Source organism: Leptonychotes weddellii, chromosome 11, assembly GCF_054177405.1.
Source record: "Leptonychotes weddellii isolate Sample4059 chromosome 11, ASM5417740v2, whole genome shotgun sequence".
Classification (NCBI taxonomy): domain Eukaryota; kingdom Metazoa; phylum Chordata; class Mammalia; order Carnivora; family Phocidae; genus Leptonychotes; species Leptonychotes weddellii.
In genome coordinates this window covers 30730578-30752056 of record NC_138379.1, presented here as the reverse complement: position 1 = coordinate 30752056, position 21479 = coordinate 30730578, and the positions used below count along the sequence as shown (strand labels likewise).

The following is a 21479-nucleotide window of genomic DNA, read 5'->3' as shown; positions in this document are numbered from 1 at the left end:
ATAGCTTTAGCTCATCCAATTTTAATGCACTCCCCCCCAGTATCTTGACATAAATAGGTAAGTGGATTTAGAATTTTTCAAAGGCCTAAATTCAGTGCAAGTTTTAGAAAAATAAACTTTAAAAGCTGTGTATCATATATGCTGGCCAGTGCATCCAGCAAAATGACTGTGTTTATAATTTGTGATTATTTGTATGTTAGATTTAAGAACAAAAAGACATGAGGGTGCCTGGGTGCCTCAGTTGGTTAAGTGTCCTACTCTTGATTTCAGCTCAGGTCATGATCTCAGGGTCCTGAGATTGAGCCCTGTGTCAGCTCCGCGCTGGGCGTGGAACCTGCTTAAGATTCTCTCTCTCCCTCAGCCCCTCCCCACCACCATCTCTCTCTCTCCCCCTCTGGGGCGAGGGGAGGAGTAAAAGACATGAGAAGAAACACAATTACATTTATCTTAAAAATCAAGTCATTAACTCTTTTATTGCCTGATTTGTGTCTCAGGTGTAATATAAAATGAAAAAAATAGAAAGAAAAAAAGAAATGAAAAACGCTGCTTCTCAAATAGCACATAACAATAATTATGGTGATTCACAGGCTACAAATTGTGTGACAGGCATTGTGATAAGTCCCCTACCACTCTGTTCTTATTTGATCCTCTCACTTATTAAAATAATTATTAGTACTCATTTATGAATAAAGCTTTTTTTAATTTTTAAACTAAAATTCTGATTGAATTTTATATCATACCCATGAGGGTAAAGCTAATGTACTAATAGCAATTGCATTCAGTTAAAGAAAACCAACAAAGTTAAACAATAGCTTAAACAAAATAAGGATTTCATTTCTTTATCACAGAAAGAGAAGTCTAAAATTAGGCATTTTAGGACTAGTATGGTGGCTCCCTGATGAAATCAGGATTTTGGACTTTGATATCTCTATATACCTAATTCTTTACTCCTGTTTCCATTGTCTCCCTAGTGAAAATAATAATAATAAGAAGAAGAAGAATAGTAATAAAAAATAATAATAGTGTTTCTTAAATTCCAGAATCTGGTTTTCCTTTTAGAAAGAAAAAGGGCTTCTTTCTTTTCTAGTTTATTCTCCTGATAATGGAAACCCTGTAAAATATTTACTATTTGCTAGGCTGACCTTACTTGACTGAACTAGTTTAACTGTCAGAGAACATTGTGAAATATCAACAATAAGAGAAATATGTTCTGTTAGTGTAAGATACAATTTATTTTAGGTGCTTGCATGATGTCCAAGACCACTATAGCAATGCTGATTTATTACTACTTCCATTCCCCATTTTTCTATGGCATAGAAACATATTTTTGCAGAATTATAGGAGCAAAGTTATTATAAATACTCAAACTGCTTTGTTTTAGCATTTGATTTGTTTGCCTTACAAATCCACATTCCTGACTCTGATCAAACCTTAAATCATGTTGGTACTAAAATCAGGATCATTGAAGATTATTTGTTTTTTCTTGACCCTTGCTTGAAAATCAAGGCATTTTATGTGATATATTGATAAAATATACTCAGTAGCAAATCAAAGTCATGTGAAACTGAGTTAGCTAAGTATATTCTAATGCAGATACATTAAAAAGAAAATCACTTTAAAGAAAATTCAGTTGTATGTTAAGAATATGGCAGTTTAGAAAATCAACTTATGATATTTTAAAAAATATGAAGAAAATACTTTAATGAATGTGGTCAATTCTAAAATTAGTTAATTTTGAGAGGAAATCCCTCAAGCATATGTTAAAAATTAAACTTAGAAATCTATTATTGGTATTTATTTAAGCCACTGATATTAAGTATAGTTTCTGTGCCAGTCAAAATAGACTTATATCCTAACAGAGACAGATTGTAAGTTACATCCATAAGTTCATATCTGTTTTACTCATACTCAAAATTCTCAGAAATTTTCCATAGAGTACATTACAAGGAAGAATTTGAGCCAACAGATATATGCTGTTCCTTATACTTACGTTTGTAGCATTTAGCATAGTGGTTGCCATTAAAAGGAATTCAATAAATATAAATAAATTAATAAGTGAATATATTAAAAGAAATTGGTGACAGAATTTCTAGGATAGAGATATTTTATGATATTTAAAAGAAGCACAGGATACCCTAGCTGTTTCAATATTATGTCTGTTTTATAATTTAAGTTACCATACATCCCCTGGTGTTTAATCATGTTTGAGTAGAGCTTATATATGTTTATGCATACATTTTGAAAATTCTTATTCTTTTTATTTAGTTCAAGAGCACTATTCAACTTATTGAAATGAAACTTTCTTTAGGTTTTATTATATTCCAGTTCAGTTTAAAGACAATAGTGTTTATATCCTTTTTTTTTTTTTTGCTTCAGACATTCTAGATCAGACAATTAGAAGCAAGACAACTGTGCATTTGTTGCCTACAACACTGGGAAGATTCATTTTCTTTACCCATTAACTGTCATATCAAATAAATAGGCTGAGAGTTTATTTGTGATAAATGAATTCTGTTTAATGCAATGAGACAGTCTTTTAATTTGAGAACCTAGCATAGTGTCAGTTAAATCTCCTCTGCTGATTTAATTAGCAAGAACTCAATGTTAATTATTTTGCATTTAAACCTTAGAAGCCTCACAGATGAAAAAATATATAATCCTTTTTGAAAATGAAATAATAAAAACCCAGTAATAAAATCAGTTTGTATGGTTTTTAAGGGTGTGTAAATGTGTTAGACAGCTAATGAATTATTCAACACTGTACATGCTTGGAAGATGTACAGATTTTAAGGAGCCTCCCTAATTCTACTTTCATACTATCTTACATTATTTTATTCCAAGTTGTTTTTATTGGATAGTGTTCATTAGAAGAAATATTCATCAATTTACCATATCTTGAAAATGAGGAAAGATAAAATATTTGTCACAAATTCTTATCAATTAACTAATTAATTTTACTGCTCTATATAAGGTAAGCAAAACATAAGTAGAAATCTCATTTTTATTATGTTTTTACCCCAAAGCTATATGTCAAACAATTACATAAAGTCCAATTTTAAATATGTGTCAACATTCTAAACTGTTTTGTTATGCCTCACTTTTGAACTCCTGGCTCAGACAAAGCTCAGTAAGAGAGACTGCTAGATATACAAAACCTTGCTTCATCATAATTTTTTCAGAGGGACAGAAAATATCTCTTATTCCTTTCACTGGCAAAATGACACTGGGATGTATTGGGATGGTTCTAAACATTTAATGCTAAGAAGAAATGTGTTGGGTTTTTGTTTTGGCTTTTGTTTGTTTTTAAATTTTGAGTGGAGAAAAACTAAAGTTCAAAATAATTGTGTTTGAGTGCGCAAAGAGCTGTCATGACTCAGAGGATAGAGGACCTAATCTCTCATCAAAGGATCTAGAAATCAGTGCACCAAGGGGTTAACAATGGATGTCTCCAGATAGGAAGAGTTTGGAGGGTTTCCTTGCTTTCTTCTTTCTTTGTACATATATATATATATATGTTTTTTCCTCCAATAAATATGTTTTGTCTTTTGGAATATTACAGTGAGATTTTTTTTAAAGGTGTAGAGAATTTTAGAGCTAAAGGGTCAAGGAAGAGTAGGTATCTAAGAAGTGTTATCTCAGATTGCAAAATCTCCACGTCTTTCAACCTCAAACCTATATTGGTGGTTACATGTCTGTGTTGGTTGCTATTTCTAAGCTGACTATTAAAAGGTCAACTGGTACCAGTTACTGTTGGTCTATACTGGTGTAGAACATGGATCTATGGGGAATCAGGTACTGAAAATTAGGAGCAGGAATTCAGAGAAGTCTTCAAGAAAGAAGATAGATCTAGGAGGGAAAGGATGGCCTAACATGGGAAGTAAGCAAATGACAAACTTTGTGCACTTAGTTTGGCTAGATTCAAAAGAATTTCCTGCTCATTTCCAAAGAAAGTCAAGTGTACTTAACGTTAATCCATGCTATTATACTTCAATTTATTTTATTTTAATTTTGGAATTCGGCTTCTTGCAGTAGCTTGGGATTCCTACGGGGAACACAAGCTCACTTTGCATAGCCGGAGGAATTACTGTAAAGGGGTCAAGCGCATGGGCTCTGGAGCATGACCTTGGGAAAGTGGTTTAATTTCCCCAGAATGTTTTTTTTAATCCAAGTGGACTTGTGTTTTGTAACTATTAAACCACAGATTGCATAGAAGTGGTAAGAGATTCACTAATAATACTTAAAAACACCCACACTGTGATTTATTGAAAGTTAGTCCTCAACACAAGGGTTTGCCGAACTGCAGAAGGAGCCGAGATGCCCTTCAACAGATGAATGGATAAAATGATGTGGTCCATATATACAATGGAATATTACTCAGCCATCAGAAAGGATGAATACCCACCATTTGCATTGACATGGATGGAACTGGACAGGGTTATGCTAAGTGAAGTAAGTCAAGCAGAGAAGGACAATTATCATATAATAAGAGATTCTGTCTCATGTTGTTTCTGTCTTTTACTCTAAGACTTTGGGAAATGACTTAACCTTACCACGTCAGGGCCTCATTCCTCAGATGAGGAACAAGATAACATATACCTCATATTATAAATACACACACACACACACAATATTATTTCTATAGAAAACTTACAATGACAGATTTTACATAGAAGGTACTGTGTACTAGTGTTGCCAGGATCATTGTCCAGGATCGCTATGACTCATTCTTAAATATTAAACTTCATTCCTTTGCCAATGCACTATTATGAGAATATGAATCTTTATTTCACTCTTTTAGTTTCTTTCAGTTTTACTCTGTTGCCATTTGATCTAACTGAACCTACTTCTACTCCCACCCTCACCCTCATTTCCCACATGGTCTTGCCTTTATTCCTGCCCCCACCACTGACCACCACAGTCCCCTGATTGAAATCTTGGTGTGCCATTCAGAGGTCCTCTGGTACCTGAGATATTTATAAGTTGCTCCTTATATTTAATCCCTAAACCTTGTGCTGAAATTGACATTCATTTATTATTGTTCACCTGGAAAGAAAAGCATTAATCTCTATCCATTCTCTAATTATACCTTTGATATATTGCTCTCCAGGTGGTTAAGGATGAATAAACGCCTTTACTTCTCTTGATCAAGCAGAGAGCCCTCAGTAACCTAAATGATACCACAGTAGTGGTTTCTTCACAGCTGTTTAGGTTTATTAAAGTTATTAAGCTCAAACTACCTCCATATTAGGAAATTAATTGTGCTCTAATTTTTTAAGCTCCTTGATAAATGGCCAGTGAAAATAGAAGAATCCTTAGCATGTAGCCTATATCACCTGGCCATACTATACACTTAATAAATATTTATTGTTATATATCATAGGAAAATGATCTGTAGAATGAAATGAAACTGTAGAATGCAAAAGATACTGATTTGAAAAAGACCTAGATGAAGTGGTTTAGACACACGAAGTGGTTTATTTCAAAGCTTCTGTTTGTTTTATAGGCACAGTTATAGGTCTGAAAAAAAAATGGTAACAGTTGGTCTTTTCCCTTACGGAACTCACTGTTTAGTTTCATCAGATGTTCTAAAATGCACAACACACACACACACACACACACACATACATATCTACATCAGTAACACTAACAACACAACGCTACCTCAAAACATCCTGACAAGGGTATGAAGCATGTTGCACGTAGAAAATATGGGAAGCAAGGGCCACTATTTAATAATTTACTTCCCTTGAGCACTAACCAAGGACAAAGACCAATCTTTTATGAATGTTATACTATATACTTTTCTCCATATATCTTGAGTTCATCTGGATTCTTATAAAATAAATGATTCAATTTCCATAAAAATTTTCAAAGAGCTATGAATGTAATAAAGCATTTCCTTTTGGACATATTTGATTATTTTTTGGATAAAAGGAACTCCAGATCTTGCAGTTCTTTGAGAAAACATAAACAAAGACCAAAAAAAAAAACCCAACATAAGTTTTATTGAAATTACACCAATTTTTTTGAAGCATGTTTTTTAGAACAGTTGTCTCATAAGATATTCTAGGGAAAGGAATTTCTTCATTAAATATGTTTCAGAAACACTACATCCTATGTCTCTATCTTGATGCCTGAGAGTGAATTTAGACATATTGAAATATCTGAGAAGATTTTCAATTAAGAAACATGTATAAATGGATTGGCCAAATCATTTTCAAACTTATTGGATCACAGAATTCCCTCTATTTCCCTCTTCCTATTTGTAGCTTGAGTTACACTGGTGTTTTGAGAATCATCTTGCTTTAGGCTGAATGTGTATCAATTCTGAGGCTCAAATACTGAGAATATGCATTTTGTCTTTTCATTTTACCCAGAGAGAATTCTACAGTGAGCATTAGATTCTTGGATGATCTTTGCTTGTATTTGAATGCTGATAAGCTGGCTTCTACATTAAACATTAAGAAATCTCTTTTATTATTGTCATTCTTATTATTAAGCATTATTATTATCATTTAATCATGCCCCTCTATGTGAAGAGTGCCGCCACTCAGATACCCTCCCTGTGTAGTCTGAATGCTCAAACATTGCTAGGGGAGGGTAAACATGGGTAAAAAAGTGAAAAACAGGGAAAGCACACAAGGAGACTCTTTTCTTCCTTCAGATTGTCTATTCACTTCTCTTATATGCCTTGAAAGACTGTATGAGCACCACAGTGAATGCTGTCTTTAATAAAACAAAAACAGTTTCAAGCAATCCGTACATTTAGTGAAGCTGTGTTTAACTGGACTTGTCCAAATGCTGCCAGCTAGAATCCAAGACCAAGGCTTACTTCTGAATCAATAGCCTGTGCCAGACCCAAATTAAATGTTACTGCTGTCAGCTTCTTGGGTCCTCATTTTAAGCTTCACTGTGTCACTTAAACCAACAGGAATGATTTCTCTAGCTTACTTTTTTTTAAAAAAAAAATCATCTTATTTCTGCACTTCATAATGTCATAGTCACCATTCTCTTTCTTATTTAAATGATATATATGATGCTCCTCTTTAATTGTGAAATAATGAACAAACTTCTGACCTGTTGTATTCCTCAGTCTCTGTTGAAAAGAACTTTCTCAAGGGTCATTGAGAAGACCTTTTTGGATAGCATATTAAATGGCCAAATAAAAATAAGAGGAGAAAAAATTGCTAAGGTGACTCCTGTTGTTTTGACTGTTATATGGACCTCTATCATTCCATTTTACTCCCCTATCACAAAAGCAAGGTAAAACTTTGACATTTGATCCTAGAATAATGTTACTAAAGTTAAATATTAGATACTTCTAAAGGCTTATGAGTAAATTTCAATGGCTGAAGACAAAAGTATAGCCAATTTATGATAACTATGATAAGAAGAAAAAAATTGGTAACACAAAAGATTCAAAATGTGAGTTCTTTTTTGATTTTCCTCATAAACAATTCTAATCTCTCCCTTCATTTTTCCCCACCAGGAATACTTCTGCTGTCAGTTAGACTATAAAAGAAGAGAAAAAGCTTTGTTCTAATGGTAACAACAAGAAAAATAGACAAAAAGTATAAGAATCATATTTTTCTATGAAGTAGAGAAGAGTGGAGGATTGAAAGAAGCTAAATGAACTGAATTTTATAGAGAAACAAACCCTTCAGAGAAGAGGAGAGAGCAGTAGCTACTTCTTTCTGAGGGTCATTGCCAGGTTTGGATTCAGAGTACCATGGGAGGAGTGAGGATGCCGAGAGCTAGTTGAAATGGACTGTAGATTGGAGGAACCCCAGTTCAGCCAAGTAATTGTGCCTCTCTCCCCACCCCACCCTTGAGAAAAAACAGTGGATAAAGACCTGGTAAGTAAAGAGAAGTCACCCAGTCTTGGCCATTCTCTAAATGACTGGATTCCAGAACTTTGTGGAATTGAAACCAGTAACAAAGCAAGCCTATCTGAAAATGCAGCCAAGTCTTCCAGCTCAAGTATGGACACCACTGAAAGCTAGCAGAACATAGCAGAGATCAGACTAGAGTAAAAAATTAGACTCATACTTATATAACCCACTGGTTTCAACAAACACTTCAAATGCACTTAAAAGGGAAAAGAGAAGTCTCTTTAAGAAATGTTGGGAAAACTTCCTTTCCATACGGAAGAAAAAAAGAACTGATCTCTATTATATGCCAAACACAGAAATGAATTTGAGATAGATCACACCCTTAACGTAAAAGCTAAAATTATAAAACTTCTAAAAGAAAGATAGGTGATGTAGGAGTCTGCCTCTAATCTGTCATCCCTTACAGTTGTTGTACCTGCCGTGGGACAGACACTGCAACTGTGTCCCCACCAGCTGTAGCCTCTCTGTCAGTGACAAGTCCCCACATCCGGGAGCTACACAGACATGTAGACACTGCCCTGGGGGTAGTTCCTGCACAGGAGCCAAAGCTGAGCTGAGACAAGGCCTCACTTTTCTCCAGGGAGACCATTCAGGAGACCAGAAAAATGGCCTCGGGGCTAAGAGCCAGGAGAGAATTGGCCTTTGTGTCATTCCATGATGTAGCTGTGGACTTCACCTGGGAAGAGTGGCGGCTGCTGAGCCACGCTCAGAGGATGCTGTACAGGTGTGTGATGCTGGAAAACTACAACAACTTGGTCTCCCTGGGAACTCCATTTCCCAAGCCAACACTTGTCGTTCTGCTAGAGCAGGGGGAAGAACCCTGGAAAGAGGAGAGTGAACATCTGCCCAGCCCCTGTTCAGCAAATGCAAAGCCAGAAATTCAACTTGATTCCTCCTCCGCTCTGGACTTCTGCAGTCGGCCAGTATGCCAACACGTGCTACATGATCATTGCCTTCTGATCTGCCCGGGCTTGCTAGCAGGCACTCTCTGCCCAGCCTATCAGAAGCAGAAGCAGCAACCACTTCCTCACGAAAGCTTCCGCAATGACAAAGTGAAAGGTGAAGACAGAGAAAAGGGCTCCAAATCATTGTTTGAGAGGACAAGGGGGAGGTTTACCTCCAGAGCTTTCTTCAGCCCACCTGACAGACAGCTAATAAACTTGAGGGAAGGCAAGACAGTGGTGGAAATAAAGCTCAGCTCAGCTGAGAAGGCAAACCATTTAGAAACAGACAAAGTATTAAAGTGGGTTGATTTCTCAGGATTTGAAGTAGTGAACTGTGGAAATTGCGGGCTAGGCTTTAGCCAGAAATCAGCACTCTTTGTTCATCAGAGGACCCACTCAGGAGGAAAGCCTTATTTTTGCAGTGAGTGCGGTAGAAGCTTCAGCTATAAATCAGCTCTCATCACACACGAGAGATCACATACGGGGGAGAAGCCTTACCTCTGCACAGAGTGTGGGCAAGCCTTTAGCCAGAAGTCAAACCTAGTCACCCACAAGATGGCACACTCTGGGGAGAGGCCTTTCGCATGTGAGGAGTGTGGACGAAGCTTTAGCCAGAAGTCAACCCTCATCAGACACCTGAGGACACACTCGGGGGAGAAGCCCTTTGTGTGCCAGGAGTGTGGGCGGGGCTTTCGGGATAAGTCAAACCTTATCACACACCAAAGGACCCACTCATGGGAAAAGCCTTATGTGTGCAGAGATTGTGGGAGGCTTTTTAGAGACAAATCAACTCTCAGCAAACATCAGAGGATTCATTCAGGGGAGAATCCTCATTTGTGCACTGAATGTGGCCGGAGCTTTAGTCAGAAATCATACCTCATAAAACACAAGAGGACACACTCAGGAGAGAAGCCTTTTGTGTGTTGGGAGTGTGGACGAGGCTTTAGTGATAAGTCAAATCTTACCACACACCAGAGGACACACTCAGGAGAGAACCCCTATATGTGTGCAGAGTGTGGTCGAGGGTTTAGTGTTAAGTCAGCTCTCATGACACACCAGAGGACACACTCAGGAGAGAAGCCTTACGTGTGCCAAGAATGTGGGCGAGGCTTTAGACATAAGTCAACTCTTGTTGCACATCAGAGGACGCACTCAGGAGAGAAGCCTTTTGTGTGCGGGGAATGTGGGCGAGGCTTTAGACAGAAATCACACCTCATCAGTCATCAGAGGACACACTCCGGGGAGAAGGCTTATGTCTGCACTGAGTGTGGGCAAGCCTTTAGCCAGAAAGCAAATCTAGTCAGGCACAAGATGGCCCACTCAAGGGAGAAGCCCTTTGTGTGCAGGGAGTGTGGGAGAGGCTTCAGCCAGAAGTCAGCTCTCATAAGACACCAGAGGACACATTCTGGGGAGAAGCCTTTTGTATGCAGGGAGTGTGAACGGGGCTTTAGTGATAAGGCAACTCTCAGCACACATCAGAGAACACACTCAAGGGAAAAACCTTATATCTGTAGTAAGTGTGGGGAAGGCTTTAGGCTGAAATCACTCCTTATTAGACACCAGAGGACACATCTGTTATAAAGAAGCTTCATGCACAAGGAGTGTAAGCAAGGCTTTAGTAATAAATCAGATCATACCTCATCATGCAAGAAGAGAGAACTTTAGGGGAAATCTCATGTGTGCAAAGGGTGGGACTTCAGAGATACTAACTTTCATCAGACGACAGGAGAAGACCTACCTGTGTAAAACAATGGTCTTCAATTAGAAGCAATTTTATCCCCTGCCTAGGTGACAGTTGGTGAAACCTAGAGACATTTTCTTATCATCACAACTGGGAGGATGCCACCGGCGTATAGTGGACAGAGGCCAAGGATGCTGCTAAACATGCTATGATGCACAGGACTGCCTCCCACAACGAAAGTCTCTCACCCTGTAAGACTTGGATCCCTTTAAGGCTAGCTTGGCTCCCAGATCCCTGCCATTGGCTCAAAAGAAAATTTCTTACACTCTCCTGTAGCTGAGTCTCCTGCCCAGACCTCCATCCTCCTCCCTCTCCTTCAATCCAGATCTAATGCCTCCCCCTGCCTTCTTTAACTCTTTCCATTTATTTTCTCAAATATGGTTTTCCCAATAGCCTCTTGCACATCTAGTCCCATCCTCTTTTTCAGAAGACTCCAACTCACACAATCACAAGGAGAGAATGGTAACTCTACAGCGAAGCAACTTGGCCCACACCGCCATAACAAAGTTAACCACTAACATTGACACAGATTGTCGTCATAAGCCTCCTAATAGGATTCACTGAAAAAGATACCATATCATTTTTAAAATATATTTCTGCCAAAAAGCCATTACTTAAGTCTTGTCATGAGAAATCATTAAATAAACTTAAATTAAGTAATATTTTACAAAACAACTGTCCTGTACTTTTTAAAAATATCAAAGCCAGGAAAAACACAAAAAGGCTGACAAACTGTTGCAGATTATAGGAGACTATGGAGACATGGCCATACAATGCTTGATACAGGATTGGATTGTGGACTTTAAAAAGTATAGTCACGAAAGACTATGGACTGGACGATATTGCTTAATCGATGTTAAATCAATGATAAATGCAGCATACTGTGGTCATCTTTGCTTTGAAAATATACAAGTCATTGTTTAGGGTTAAAAAGATACAATGACTCCAACTTATTCACAAATTGTTCAGAAAAAAAAAGTGGTCTGAAAATGTTCATAGAAAACAAAATGAATACATAAAATACAAACACATTTTCCAGGAGTTGGGGAGAGAAAGACAGACAGACAGACAGACGGAGGGAGAAAGAAGACACAAGTGGAACAAGTCTGAACCATTGGTAAATCCAGTTAAAAGGTAAAAGCAGTGCCTTATATTATTCTTGCAACTTTCCTCTTTTTGATATTGTATCAAAGTAAAAACATAAGCAAAAAAGAAAAAAAAGGAAGGGAGGAAGGAAGGAAGAACAGAAAGGTAGGTAGGCTGGGAGGAATGGAGGAAGAAAAGGAAAGAAAGAAAAGAAGGAAACTCCTGGGATGGTGGGTTGGTTGGTGGTTGGAATAATCACTGTTAGAATTGCACTGTGACCCAGCCCAGAATAACTAAACTCCTGAAGAAATTAGAAAGATTAGCCCATATCCTAACTGCCAGATAAAGGAAAGACCTTGCATTCTATGTGAAGTATCCATACATTAGTCTCCAGAATTTTTTTTTAAATACACAATGTTCTGAATATAATTAAAAATGACCAGATATGAAATAAAATAGAAATATGTAACCTTACTCAAAGGAAAATGATAGAAGCAGACCAACAGGTCACCTAGTTATTGGAAATTGCAGCCATGGCTTTAAATCAATTATTATAACTACTTTAAAGAGTTTAGAAGAAAATTGGCAGGATATTTCAAAAGGAAAAGCAAAACTAAAAAAAGAACCAAATACAAATACTAATATTGAAATATCTGAATTTTTTTCCATGCCTGCCAATGCAGTAAAATTAACTGCCATTTTCCTTCCATTTCTTTCTGAAATAACTTTCATGAAGATTCAAACGAGTGATTTAAATAAACCCAGAAATAACATTAGAAGGGAGCCTTTGCTTTGAAAGTTATTCATTGACTCATTCTTTAGAACTAGGAAAATCAGTTAATAAACCCTGATCTGGTCAACCATATTATGAAGAGGCACTACATTTAAAAGTTATTTTTCATATTTTGGACTCTAAAAATTATACTACTCTTCTCAACTCTGTCATTTGCTTCGGAAGCAGATATGCTTCTGTGATCCTTATTTAGAATTGTTTTTATTTCCAAATTTTAAACAGCATATTTGCTTTCTCTTAAAGCATCTGCCCAAGTAGTTTCTTTTTCATAAATAAATGTTTGAAAACTTATATCCTCTTCTAGATGAGCAAGACTCTTCGGTGTCTTTCTCTGTCCCTCTCTCACTGTCGCCCTTTCTCTTACTCCGTTTCTGTGTCTATTGCATTTAGAACAACCCTGTCCCCTAAGTCAGTAAATATAACTTCTCAGTTTTTATAACTCGATTTCAAAGGAGCAAACCCATTAAAAGTCATACATTTTCTTGGGTGGGTTATTTTCATTAATCAATATTCCCATATTAAATGTTGTATAATAACAATGGACTGGCCGGATGCAATCCACTTAGTGTTGGGATTAAAATGGGTGAAATTTCCAGGGAATGATGAGTGTTTATTATGGAAAATGACCCTGCAATGAATATAATATGATGAAGATGTTTCAGGCAATGATGATTTGTGTTCTTTTTCTCGTATTCTTTGACATCAGAGAATGAAATGAATCGATTTCGGTTCACTGTGTTAACAACACTTAACATTTGGGTTATAATTTATCTGTTTTCCCCTTTTGGCAGACAGTATGAGCTTATGTTAGATGAGTTTATTATTTCTTTTATATCTCAAATAAACCTTTTTGAAACTGAAGGGGTATTACTTGTCATTTCACACACACACACACACACACACACACACACACACACATCTTCCAACCACAAAACCTATGATTTTGTACAAGATTGTTATTAGGAATACTTCCTTTGGAAAAGTTTGGGACAAAATGAACAGCAAATGCATAAGGATTTATTGCTATAAGTTTTATATTATAATTCAATGTGTGTAATCTTGGACCTTTCTGCTTAAACTCAAATACATATTGCTTTATGAGTCTAACATGTGGAATTAAAAACAAAATGTGAAAAAGAGCCATGGGTGGTGTTACTCTGGAACTATGACATGAGAAGTGGGTAGTAAGTTTGTCCACAATATCTCCTTGTCAGACATTTCTCTCTGGAGTGTCCTCCAGCAAGAGCAGAAGGAATCTAGATAGAGAAGTTTCTTTCTAGATATTTGGTCCTCAGAGGAACATTTCTATGCATTCCCCATCTGTTAAATCTGGGTTGGGGGACAAGATCCTCTGTCAACTTCGAAGTGCTAGCTGTGATGTACAATAGTAGGAAGGCCACAGGAAAATAGAATGATTAAAGCAAGCGACTGATGCCGATAGATTTGGATATTGATGGATTCAATTACCTCCTACTTCCCTCACCTTCTTACACCCAGGGAGCTAAATCACAATTGCTGTTTCTATGCTGTAATCTTGGCAAATATAGACAAATTGTCATAGTAGTGAAGATCAACCTGCAAAATGCAGTGGGAAGAGTCATAGGGATCACCTGCGTTCACACTCTGGCTCTACCCTTGAATTTGCCCCATGAACTTGAAAAATATTGGGTACCTCTAAAAGCTTCATTTTCTCATCTGCACCATTATTAATATTAAATGACAATATGTAAACTAGGATTGTGGTAAGTAATCCTTTAAAAAATACCCTTTTACTTCTGCTGTGCCCTATTTAACTGGAATTAATAAGAAACCGAGTAGGTCCATGGCAGTTGCAGCTTCAGATCGTTTTATGACCTTGATCAAGTCATGGAACTTCTCAGAGTTTCTTTTGACCATCTGCAAAACCAGGATAATCAGAGTTGACACCTGTTTACCATGCTGTGAAGATGAATGTAGTAACATCCACAAAGCAGGCTGCACTTTAGGGAAAGCCAAATGCCACTTGCAATAAAAATAACAGCAATAATAACATTAAGAAATATTTATTTCCCAGATACTCTCTGAAGAGATTTGGGCATCTTTTGTCCAGGACATACTGGCCTCTAATTAAAAACAAATACTTGCCACTTTTCATTAAAGTCCATTTTAGCAAGTTGTTACTGTCCTATAATATACCTATTGAGTGTCTTGCAGATTAACAGAAAACGCCTGTTTTACAAATAAATGCATTCAAAGCCTTCCAAGTTCTCACTGTACCATGCAGGCAGCCAGTGGAAAACCTCACCAGGTCACATTCTGTGCACAGTTACTAGTCAGCCAGCAGAATTTTTCCCCAAAATTTTATGTGCCTTGCCCTGAGCAAATATTAAGCTTTTTAATTGGGAGATTTTACCAGGATTTTTGATTACATGTTGCCTGACAGCAATGTGTGCCAAATGTATATGGCACCATAAATCTCTGTGTATTACATTTAAACAGATCTAGTATTGTCTTGGCTTTTAGTAATATCTGTGGGACCTTTCTATATTTAATTTGAGGTTTTGATTTTTCACCACACCTCTAGGAAAAGCACTGTCAGCATTCGACTGTTTTTTAATGCAGCTGTGTATTTAAGAGATGAACAAATAATGTGTTCAAAAGCTTGACGTCTGCTTATTAAGGAAGCCAGCATGTTTTATGATATGTCTTTAGTTTTTGAAATTCCTCAGCTACCATTGTCTAGCTATGGTTTTCAACATATGGCTTATAAAATTATATCTTTAAGTCTTTCTTCTAGACAGACTTGATGCCTGAACATGTTCTACTGAATGCTAAATGATTCAATGAGGCGTATTTAAAGCACAGTCCATATATTCAGGGTTAATATGCTGGAGAAAAACTTTATCTGAGTGTCATTGTCTGGACTGAAAGAGAAATCATAGTATAGACGACCTTCTAAATATGTTGGTGGTCAAGTCATTACCTAGCATGTAAAGAAGGAAAATATTTTTTTAAAAAGTCAGAGCCAAATAATACTAGGAGTAGAGAAAGAGAGAGAGAGAAACAGTCTTTCAGGAGAATTCTTTGTGCTTTTCAGAACAGAATCCATTGAAGATATACATCAGTGATGCACAAAATTCAAGCAATGGCTGTTCTTTGGTTTTCTGCTGACTCAAATGGACTTTTAGCCTTTTCTCCATAAGATTTGAATGTTACTTTAAAATAGACTGATTTACCAGAGTCTGTTTTTCTTGCTGAAGAAAATTAAAAGGATAAGAGAATAAAAGGAATCCTGTTTATGAGGCTGAGCACGTTCAGAATTGTAAAGGCTCCCTCACACTCAGTAACCCTCAGGGGGCCAGTGTGATGGTCTCCCACTAGGACTGTCAGCTTCTGCCATGCTCTCCATCCGTCCTCCACAGAATCGTTAGGCGGATCTTCCTGAAGCCCGCTGACTCCCGATTGTTTTACAAATAAATGCATTCAAAGCCTTCCAAGTTCTCATCCCTAGTTGAGTTTATGACCTCTTCCCACTGCTCCCTTATACTTACTAGACTTTGTGCCTAAACGACCTACAGATTGAATCATGTCCACGCTTTCCGACTTCGATCTTTTTTCTCACATTTCCCATGCCTTGGACACAGTTTTTACTTTTCTGTATTGACATGTAACGTGTATTATTTCTTCAACTACTACTCTATTTCTGCCCCTTAAGCCGTAACTAGTTTTACTCCCTTCAGAACTTCCCTAGCAGTGTATCTGGATCTTTCGTGGAGTGCTTCATCATATCCTCTACTACACATTAAACCACTTATGTAGATGCCTCATGTCCTCCACTAGGTCTGATATTTTGATCCATATATGATATAATCTCTCTGAGCTCAGGGTTTAATTTGTGATTATGTCAGCACTGTGCATTGACCTCTGAGCTTGCATTGCATTTAGTGAAAATTATATAGTTCATTGAATAGATACAAAAGGGAATTTTTTATCCTAGTTTCATCATTTCTTCTTTCATTGGTACAATTTTATATTTTGCTCACGTTCTTCTTCATTTGTTTTGTTGGGAATGACAAAGTTGCTTTAGTGCACAGGAAGAGAAGATAAAATAAAATGCCCTAAAGAAAGTCCAGAAGTCCAGAAAAGCAAGCTTTAAAACCACCAGGATCCAGGTATTAGGGGACAGGGACCCAAATGGCAATTTCACGGCAGGAAAAATCCAGTTAAGATACTCCTGTCGGAAGAAATAGAAACCAAACCATTTTCTATCGAATTGTCAAATTCTAAGAAAGGAGCATCTAATGGGTCTAATTGCTCATGCGAGGCTTGTATCGGGGAAGATGTAACTACTGTTTACAGTCTGTGTCTGAAAGACTTCTTCCAGTAGTGAAGACATAGTTGCAGGAAAATAAATGAGAGGGCTATTAGCACGGAAAAATAGAAGCTGTCAAAAACGGGCACACATCTGCTACTGGAGATTCATCATGTGGAGACATTAGGTGAAGTGTGAGAGATAATTGTTATTATTTTTTATGATCTGTAATTAATGAACATGTTCTTCAAGTGTTTTATTATATTTCATTGTGATGCATGGGACCAGGGCTGTGTTTGCTGCATAAAGGGGGCTATATTGCATAGTTTTCCACATGATTGCCACAGAATGGCTTTATTCAAAAGGCCTCCAGATATTGGGATGCCTGGGTGGCTCAGTTGTTAAGCGTCTGCCTTCGGCTCAGGTCATGATCCCAGGGTCCTGGGATCGAGCCCCACATCAGGCTCCCTGCTCAGCGGGAAGCCTGCTTCTCCCTCTCCCACTCCCCCTGCTTGTGTTCCCTTTCTCGCTGTCTCTCTCTCCGTCAAATAAATAAATAAAACCTTTAAAAAAAATACCTCCAGATATGATACAATACCATTTAATTTTCTATAATCAAATTTCTGGGTTGGCATATAGTAAGAGGTGTCAAACTTTCTGATTGTATGTATAGTATACTGGTTGGTATGGTTTGGGATATCTTTAAGTACAGACAGATTTAAGGAGATAAATGGTAACTAACTCAAAAACAGGATGAGACTTGATATGCCTTTAAAGGAAGTGATTTCTTCTTATGACAAAAAGTGCACATCTAGTTAAAGCAGTAGACTCTATGAGCCCTACTGACTGGTCCTTATAGCAAGAAATTCTATGTTGTATAAAGCAAAATAATAGTACTTTTCTTGCAATATCATCTTGGATAGCCCTCCCCACTGCCTGTACATCAGAGAGCTGTTCAGACTGGAAGAAACAGTACTGACTCATTTGTTGCCTGGCTAAGAACATTCACCAAGTGCCTACTCTGTCTTGCAGGGACAGGAGTATTAGGCTAGATCCTGAGAACAAAATGAGAAAAGCCAGCAGCAGTCTTGTAGGAGATAAGTAAATCGATGATTTCAGTAATTGTAGTAAGGGATTATTATTCCCAGAGTTATAAGTTTATAAGCCCTAGAGGAGGGCTAGCAAGAAGGAAAGGAGAAACACAGTATGGTGAAAGTGACTTCTAGAGAAGATGATGCTTGAGTGCCATATTTAAGCAGGCTTTGAAATCATTCAGATGAAGAAGGTATGTATGTGGGTAGGGTTGGGGAGAGGTGAGGATGGATAGAGACTAGAAGTTGAAAGTACACATCTCTCATTTGTTGATGAATGAAAAATAAATTCTGCCACATTGTTCCTGAAAATGAGTTACATTAGTTAAAGCCAGTGAGTACCTCTTTTGAAAAGATAATTCTCAGGCGGTTGCTATGCCATCTTCAGAAAAAGAGCTTTGCAAAAGTAAGAAAGCAATCTAGTTGTGTCCATCTAAAACGAAACTTGATGGGATATAGGAAAGCTGCAGCTGTTGATAACACAGTGGGATATTTTCGCCTCCAGAGAAACAATCCCAAGATATTTGTTCCCAATACAAAAGGGTCAGGAACAAATAAGAAGTTGGTGTAGGAATCAGAGTGAAAACACTGATTCTGTACAAACGGTCAAATGATTGTTTTTCTGTTATCTAAGCCAGATTGTGGTCTTTGGAATTTTTCTCCTAAATAGGCTGTATAGGCAGAAATTTTATGAACGAAGTTTTTTTTTCTTTTTTAGTTTTATACTATTTGGGTTAACAACTAAGATTCATCAGCCTCCATTTAAGACAGAAATGTTTTTTCTGTTCTTTTTTTTTTAATCCATCAAAAAAACAAAGAGAATATTAAGACAGTCATCCCTTTGTCTTTGAGACAGTCAGGTGGAAAGAAAGACACTAACATGTAGACACCAAAGGAGTTAGCTTTGCTAAAGTTGAACCAGGAAAAAATACTAAAGTTATAGATTCACATCTCATATTACTATCATCACCCCAACTCTGACTTTATCAGTGAATCCGTGCCAGATCTTCACGGGCAGCTAGTCAGCTGACCTCTCTAGTTATTTCCCTTTCATTTCATTTCATTTCCCAGCCCATTTCATCTTTGGGACACTTGAATTGTTAGGAAATCCTTTTGCAGTTTGCTTGCAATTTTCTATTGAACCTACCTTTTGTATCTTGCCTGTTGCCTAATTGTTCCGCCTGCTGACCCTTCCAATGCCCACATATAGCAAACATACTTCACAGTGTTTTACTAAACACGCTAACCAACTCCCCATTCCTCAAATGTTTCTCATGTGTTATCAAATGTGTTCTCCTCATCCTTCTCATTTAGAATATGCTACATTCCTTTTATAATCTTCTTAAAATGCAAGATCATTTGTGAATCTCACTAGCCTGAGATACGTGCCAATAATTCCCTTAGAGTTTTAGAGACCTCATTGAATTTGGGAAGTAATGAAAAGATCAAGACTTCTTTTCTTTTCTTTTATTTCACTTGCATTGCTTTCCTGCAGTTGTAATCTGCAATAACCCAAATCTTTTCTCAGTCATTTACACACTCAAGTATGGGTTTCCATTCATGGATGGGGGGAGGGGATATTCAAATTATAATAGTCTCGCCTCCTTTTTCTTGAGAGTTTTAGGGTTCCCATGTTAGGAAATGTTTCCCTGATGTCTGAGAATTGGTATAATGTAACAGAGAAGTCAGTCCTCAGAAAGATCTATGTGGGGGCACCTGGGTGGCTCAGTCATTAAGCGTCTGCCTTTGGCTCAGGTCATGATCCCAGGGTCGTGGGATCGAGCCCCGCATCAGGCTCCCTGCTCTGCGGGAAGCCTGCTTCTCCCTCTCCCGCTCCGCCTGCTTGTGTTCCCTCTCTGGCTGTCATTCTCTCTGTCAAATAAATAAAAAATCTTAAGAAAAAAAAAAGATCTATGTGTAAATCCCTGTTCTGTCACATTTAGCTAACTATTACCTTCTCTGATTCTCAGTGTTTACATGCATTAATTGAAGACCACTTTCAAGAAGTTATGTTAAGATTAAATGGCAGTATATTTGGAAAGTATTGAGAACAGAGAGTGCCTTGTTCATGGGAAATGCTCTATGAATGTTAGCAATGTTGGGGGAAGGACATCTAACTCACCTCTAATTTAATAATAAAGGCATATTTTCTAGACATGACGAAGAATGAGATCTTCAAAACCAAAATGTCTTTCCCAAGTTTATAGAGCTACTTAAAATAAGACTAAAGATGACAACCCTAATCCTCCATGTTGCATCTCGTTTTCTTTCCATGATACCAGCAGATTATGACCTTGCTTCTATTGTTACATATAAATATAAATCTAAGAAAGTAGTTATTGAATAGAAGAACAGATATTCTATCAGATTTACTTCAAAGTACCTCTGTGCAATAAAAATATAAGGTACTATTATATTAAAAGGGCAAATAGTGTTTTAAAGATTAATATGGGTACAACTCTAAACTATAACTGTATTAATACCTCACAAATACCAGATGTAAAGATATCACCTCAGGGCTATAATGTGTTTCCCTGTGTCTTAGCCAGATTTGTCAGTCCTTGATCATGACAGTAATGCTGAAACGTAACATATGGATACACATAAACAAACCCAGGTAAGCATGCATCTCTACGGTAGCAGAAAAAAAAATTAGGTACTGTCGTCATTACCTATTGGAACATTCCAGAATGTTCCAATAGGTAATGATTATATTTTTAAAATATATACACATTTTTAAATGACCTTTATTCATGATTTTGTGGTTAAAGTTTAAGGGTGATAAATTAAATTCTCCCCGTGTTCTAACCTTGAAATCAATAAAAAAAATATGGATGCAGGAAATAAACGCTTTATCTTATTTTTCATTTATGAAATCACCTGATCACAGATTCTCTTTTCTCCAGCTGCCATTTGGCTTCCCAGAGCCAAATAACAGACTTTCTCCTGTCATGCCAAATGAAGATGTGTCCTCCTTAGGATTGTCCTAAGAGATAAATCCATTCATTTATTTTTCTTCTTATCTTCAAGTAAAAATTTTAGATGGTTGTCTGATATAATAACAACAATAATAAAAATATTTATTAGATAATTATTATGTAAACACTTTATATGGGTTAACGAGCTATTCCTATGAATTTTATTTCTAGTAGTAGTACTGTGGTGGCAAAAAAAAGAAAAAAAAAGTGAATTAACCAGAACACCCTGTCATTCAGCCACACAGACACAAACAAAAACAAAACATGCAACTTAATCTCACAAAAAATATTTTTTTCCTAAGTGTGAACACTGCATTAGATTATAAAAAGGCTCAACTATAGTAGAAAGAAAATAGAGGTATAGAGACCTAGTTTGAGGTGCCAATTATGCCTACTAGTTGAATAAACTATAAATTACTTAACTTGAGCTTTATTTTCTTCTTCTGGCAAATAAGTTGAACTAAATCTCTGAGGAGCTCTTATGCCTAATGCAAAATATATAATCCCCCCCACCAGCACACACATATTTATTTCCATATGCTCTGTCTAATAATGAAAGATATACTTGGGTTTTTCATAAAATTTGTAGGTTAACATATGTTGTAACTGTATTTTAGAAATACACAGATCACAGATGTAGTGAAAAAGAAGGGCCATATGCAC

General features: G+C 36.9%; 1 protein-coding gene across 1 annotated transcript in view; it reads left to right on the top strand.

The window, feature by feature from the left end:
* Nucleotides 1–13317, top strand: part of LOC115940493 (uncharacterized) — an 18180-nt gene extending 4863 nt beyond the window's left edge. The window contains exon 2 of the mRNA XM_081798448.1: nt 7490–13317. Within this exon, the coding sequence (XP_081654574.1) occupies nt 8498–10417 (1920 nt within the window). The 5' untranslated portion in view covers nt 7490–8497 and the 3' untranslated portion in view covers nt 10418–13317. The remainder of the gene's footprint in view (nt 1–7489) is intronic.
* The last annotated feature ends 8162 nt before the right edge of the window (nt 13318–21479 follow it).